The 6,000-nt window shown below is 39.1% G+C and overlaps 1 protein-coding gene across 1 annotated transcript; it reads right to left on the bottom strand.

Annotated features, from left to right (window-relative positions):
* Positions 1-558: 558 nt before the first annotated feature.
* On the bottom strand, positions 559-1,711 carry LOC141754765 (uncharacterized). Its single transcript, XM_074614032.1, has 4 exons — positions 1,677-1,711; positions 1,531-1,572; positions 1,317-1,440; positions 559-1,231 (listed from the first exon to the last, which is right to left on the bottom strand). The coding sequence occupies exons 2-4, from the start codon at positions 1,562-1,564 to the stop codon at positions 652-654; spliced, it is 738 nt and encodes a 245-aa protein (XP_074470133.1). The 5' UTR covers positions 1,565-1,572; positions 1,677-1,711; the 3' UTR covers positions 559-651.
* Positions 1,712-6,000: the final 4,289 nt, after the last annotated feature.

Here is a 6,000-nt window from a genome sequence, read left to right as displayed (position 1 = left end):
AATGAAAATGCTTATAATTAGTTATTATTTTATTATTATTTTATATTTTAATATTTGTCTTTATATTTCCACATTTACTTTCTTATTCTTTTACAGATTAATTATTTTATTTTTTTTGGCACTCCTATGACTCCATACTCCTTGAAGACTTGTAATTTGTTTCACAATTTCTACTAAATGTTGGCATGAAAAACAGTTAATCAGTGCTTTTATGACCCTTTCATTTAACGTTTTGAAATAATATGAATCAAACTATAGAGCATGAGTATTAGATATATGACCATCTTTTGATATTTGGATGAAAAACAGGAAAGCTTGTTTGATATTTAGAAAGCAAAAAAAGTTATTGGAGAAAGGTCTTGTAAACTAAAGGTAGTTGGAGTCATCTTCTGCCCAAAGTGATTACATGGACGATGAGTCATGACATGTCTGTGTTTAGTGCAGCTTTATGAATTTGCCTTTTAATTGTACAACAATTGTATAAAAGTAGTCTCGGTAATGAATCACTCTTCTGTGAAAAGAGTCTTGCATGCTTATGAAGACACCAAAAGACTGAACTTATTGGTTAGATTTATATTTATTGAAATATAGATTAGATGAAGCTGACATCAATATTTGGTGTCAGGCCGTGAGGCTGACGGAGAAGTCCGTTTACTGGTTCTTCTGAGTGAAGGACTCCCACAGAACGGTCAGCCGAGCCTGCAGATCCTGAGTGGTGGCGTCCAGCTTGGCCTTCAGCTCCTCTACTCTTTGAGCCAGGTTCTGCTGGATCTCCCGGGTTTTCTCGGTCATCTGGGTCTTAAAGCTCTGGGTCAGGGGGACCACAGTCTTCTGAAACTCCTCCAGGCTCTGCTCCATCTTCTTCTTCATCTCCTCGGTGAAGGGGATCATCTGGGCCTGCATCTCGGCCACGCTCTTCCCCAGCTGCGCCTTCATCTCCTGGCTCTTCTGCAGCATGACGGCCTTCAGGGCCTTGGGATCCATGGTCTCGGCGTAGGGGGTCGTTTCCTTCTTCAGCTCCTCCACCTGCCTGTGGAGCTGCGCCACCATCTCCGCGGCGAAGGGCTGCATGTTAGTCCTCATGGCGGTCAGATCCTTCTTCAGACGGGCCTTCAGCTGCTCGGCCTGCTCGGAAAACTGAGTTGTGAAGTCCTGGGTCAGAGGAGCCATCTGAGCCTGCAGAGCAGCGACGTACAGGTTCACTGTGTCAGAGCTCTGAGAGATCATGGTGCTGATAGACACAGGAGAGAAAACAGTTATTAACTAGAAACATATACTATATTTATAATGTCGTGAAGCTTCTTTATCACTCTTACTTCACTTCCTGTCTGAACTGATTCAGAGTGAGTGTTTCTTGAGAGACGAAGTCCCGGAAAGCATCTCTCACCAAATCCAGATTGTTCCTGGGCGGATCCTGCCACAGGATGTTGGCATTGCAAACTGTGGATAAAAGATTTAGCAGATTTAGTATAGAACCAAAACATTTATTCAACTATATATATATTTATTTCAAAGAGAAAATTCACTCACCAGAGACAAGCGCGAGAACCACAAGTACCTTCATGATTGATTCTGTTGGATAAAGAAATTAGATTAACAATTGAAAAACATGTAAAAATCTGAAACTTATTTAAGTCATGAAGTGTTTTAATAATAATAATAATAAAATATGTTACCTGACAGAGGCAGCTTCTTTGCTCTGAGTCTGGTAACTTGTGTTGTTTCAGACGCCTGTTAAGAGCTTTTATAGTCGTATTGAAGGGTAAAGTCCTTCTCTGGTTGCCCCGCTGAACAGATTCTTGTCACTGCTGCCACTCTACGTCATAATTTAAGTGTCATCGCCTTAATCGCCCTGTGATACTGGCATCAGAATGGGATGAGTAATGGTTTATATCACTAAAACAGTGTCACGTACGGCAGTTACACAGCAGACAGTGGACGAAAGGGGTATTCAAAACCTTTAAAGTATAGTAGCAAATAACTCTCATTTGAATATAGCAAATAAATGTGCAGAAAATTTCACTTAAAGCAGCAGTAGGCAGGGTGGAGCAAATATGATTAAAGTTATTTTTATAAAACGGTCACTATATCCTGACAGTGAGAGAAAATCATGTGCCTCTGTGTCCTCCGGTGCTCCTAACGGCATCTGCAAGATTTCACAGACCGGAGGAAAATAACCAATCAGAGCCGAGCTGGAGGCTTGCCGTCTCTGAGCAGCTGTCAATCACTCACAAACTCCGATCAAACGGTCAAACTAGGCAGCGCTGATCAAATATTAATCAATATTCTGTTACTGTAATGACTATTTCTCACCTCAAATGTTTTCAGAAACATCTTGTAGTGCACTGTTTAGCTGTAAAATTAGAAAGTTTTTGATCAGGTAGCCATGTTGAGATCAGTTGAGGAAATACCAAGCACCGCCCACCAGCCGAAGCACAGCCAATAGGAACGCTCTCTCTCTCTGAAATGACCTGTAATTGGCCAAAGTCTCCTGTCACCGGCTAGATTTTTTAAACCCTTAAAACAGAGCCATAAATTACACTTGAATTACAATATACTGAAAGATTATTATGGATTTTTTGCCCAATGATGCCAAAAATATATACTGCCACTTTAACCTGTGACAGATTATTACCTGTATTTTTTCTGCCGCTGAAGGGAGTGTAGTCTGACTTTACCCTGCAGGGTCTTTCAAAATGTTTTCACAGCAGATTTATTGTCTTTCAATTGTCCCTGGTAGATTTATTGTTGTTGATGTAAGCGGGACATTGAACTATTGCGTTTGAAGTTCCACAGTAGTGTTTTTGGGTCCACTTTTTTTTTTAACTGTATATTAATGATTTAAAGACAGTCTTTGTTTGATTGTGCTTTACTATTGTCTTATAAAGAATACAGAAATAGAGAAGCTATACTTTTTTTAGATCTAAAAGGACACTCAAACGGACCTCAGAGTTTACAGATGGGGAAACATTAAAGGTATGATATGCAAGAATTAAAGCTGCGGCGGGTAGATCGATATGTGTGTTTACTCTGTGCCTCTTAAGTTATAATGGAGTAATCAAGAGAAACAATGCAGGACTTGTACTGCAACAGAGTGATATAATAACAGCCTCCTTATCTTATTTATCTTATCTGCTGACATTCTTTACTCCTGAGTGTCACCGTGTTTACACATGTTACATAAGAGTGACTTCAATCATGTCTCCTGAGTGTCTTTCCACTAATTACAATTACACATGATATTAAATAATGGGATTATAATGTTATATTATATATTATATACTATGCTATATATTCTTTTTTTACTTTTTAGCCATGCAAGCAGCGTGGCTAAAAAATAGAAATATCTCAACAGAATGGATTGCCTTGGAATTTTCTACAGACATTCATGGTCACCAGAGGATGATGCTATGCTTCTGTAACGCGCTGTTGGTCAGGACGACGTTATCAGCTGTAAACGCTGTATGAGAGTAGTGGAGATCGGCGACCGTGAGCTAGCCAGTGGGGCGCGCTCCTATGCACTAAAAACACACACGGCCGGCCCGGCTACGTCATCAAAGCACGGAGAAACTTGTGTTACTACACACACAGAGGGAGAGAGACTTCATTCTCTGCTCAGGTAGACATTACTCCTCTAGGGGAGGAACATCAACTATCGGATGGATTGTCATGAAATGTGGTGATCCTCTGACTTTTCTTCTAGCGCCATCAACATTTAATTCGTCCAGTATTTTGTTTTATGACTTAATACCTTTTTTACACCAAAAACAGTTTTTTCCCTATCAAAGTACATTTTCTGCATGTCAGGAATAATGAATGTTAGGTCAAAGCAAATTTATCCAGGTCTAAAAAAAGATATGATACATGTTGGTGATTTACTAAAGATATAACACCATGTTAATCCCTTCGCTGAAGATTAGCCTGAATTGCTAAACTGGGCCATTTTTTCCAAAATGGTAGCTATGGGTCAAAGTGAGCCAAAGGCTATGGGGTAAGTTGAGCCACTGGCTCACTAATATTCTACTATTATTCCGAGCCACTGGCTCAACTTACCCCACCATAAATTAACCAAATTAATTCTCTGATGTATAAAATGGTATTACTGTTGAGTGTTACACAACTTGGTTTGATTTTTTTATGTGTTAACCTTTATAGAAGAGGGAGATAAAGGAAGTAAAAACAGGTGGTTATAGTGGAACAGCAGAGGCAAAGAGGGTCCTCACAGAGGAGGTAGAGAAGGAGCTTGCAGACCATATCAAGAAGCTGGCTGAACAGTTCCACGGCCTTACTCCAAAGAAATGCTGTGAACTGGCATTGGAATTGGCAGAAAGAACAACCTTCCTGTCCCCAACAACTGGAAAGAGCAGGGTTTAGCAGGTAGGCCTAGGTCAAACCAAAGACCAAGACGAAAATCACAGCGTACAGCAGTTCTGAGGAGAGTGTGATGCCATCCCATTTGATGACACTTCTGAGCATGAGAGTTCTAATGATGAGAGAAGTGAATCAGACATCTCAGATCTGTCAGTTGGTGACTTTGTCATAGTAAACTTTGTATCCAAAGGCAGAAGCTACCATTACATTGGCTTGGTTGAGAGCCTGGAGGGCAACGAAGTGAGTGCAAGATTTCTCAGAAGAATCCGGGGGAACACTTGACGTGAGAAGCCCACCTTTGTATTCAAGGAAAAGGATGAGGCATCTTTTCCACTGAGTGATGTGCTGAAGGAGCTACCTCAACCTCAAAAGGCTGGAGGAACTGCAAGGAGGGAGCAACAGTTCATATTTCACTGCAACCTTGACGACTGGAATATTGTCGAATATTGAATGATATTTTGATTGTTCAATGGTCTTGAAACTCACAGGTGGTTTGTTCTCACAAGTTCATAACTGTGAAACTGTTTGTTAACACACTTATGCTGAGGTTTAAACTTAAAAACTCAGATGTTCAGTTTACCCCACGATGGCTCAACTTACCCACTGACTCGGATCAACTTACCCCTTACCTGGGGCAAGTTGAGCCACAGGAGCACTTTTTTTGGGAAGGTCATTTTTTCCAGACAGCTTTGTGATGGATGCATGCTGATCATTTCATTTGATAGGAGAGATCCTGAATTTAAGGTTCAAGTTTTCATTCTGCTTCTGTCTCATTTTTCCTAACCTCGAGGACAGCATAAGTAAAAACTGGCTCATCTTACCCCACTCTCCCCTATATCTCTACATAGCAAATAGTTGTTTGCTGCTATATTAACGCTCTGGATATCGTATAAAGCACCTTTAAGTAAAATGTCTCAAAGAAAACATCAACTATCGGATGGATTGTCATGAAATGTGGTGATCCTCTGACTTTTCTTCTAGCGCCATCAACATTTAATTCGTCCAGTATTTTGTTTTATGACTTAATACCTGCAAAACTAATGACATTCCCGTCAGCTTCAGCTGAACTTTACTGTGTTTAGTCCCGATTCGCAAATCTAAGCATGCTAACACGCTAAACTAAAACTGATGAACATGGTAAACATTATACCTGCTAAACACCAGCATGTTGGCATTGTCATTGTGAAGATGTTAGCACGCTAACAGTGGCATTTAGCTCAAGTACAGCCTCACAGAGCTGCTAGCATGGCTGTGTAGACTCTTTTTTAAAGTTATTTTAATATTATTGTCAATTACAATTTTCTATAATAAATATAAGTACTATAAGTATAATTAATGTTTAAAAAAATATTGATTGTTAATTTAAGTGTATTTGTCATTTTATAGGAAATAAAGCTTTCTCTCAGAACTAGGACATAAAACCTAAGACCTATAACTTAATCTGTATATACAGTGTGTATATATAACTATATATACACACTGTATATATATATATATATATATATATATATATATATATATATACACACAGTATATATGTATACTGTATATAGTTATATTATATATATGGATATATAAAAAAACTAATAAATGCTGTCAAATTGAAACTATATAGTTTCAGTTTGACAG

The sequence above is a fragment of the Sebastes fasciatus genome, chromosome 17, assembly GCF_043250625.1.
Source record: "Sebastes fasciatus isolate fSebFas1 chromosome 17, fSebFas1.pri, whole genome shotgun sequence".
NCBI classification, from domain to species: domain Eukaryota; kingdom Metazoa; phylum Chordata; class Actinopteri; order Perciformes; family Sebastidae; genus Sebastes; species Sebastes fasciatus.
This window is presented reverse-complemented; position numbering and strand designations above follow the sequence as displayed.

Bases quoted from the DNA above. Each gene is read 5' to 3' on its own strand.
- LOC141754765 (XM_074614032.1), bottom strand. From the start codon at position 1,564: ATGAAGGTACTTGTGGTTCTCGCGCTTGTCTCTG. The intron at 1,441-1,530 runs GTGAGTGAATTT...TTTTATCCACAG, and splicing joins GGTTCTCGCGCTTGTCTCTG to TTTGCAATGCCAACATCCTG. The intron at 1,232-1,316 runs GTAAGAGTGATA...TGTGTCTATCAG, and splicing joins CAGTTCAGACAGGAAGTGAA to CACCATGATCTCTCAGAGCT.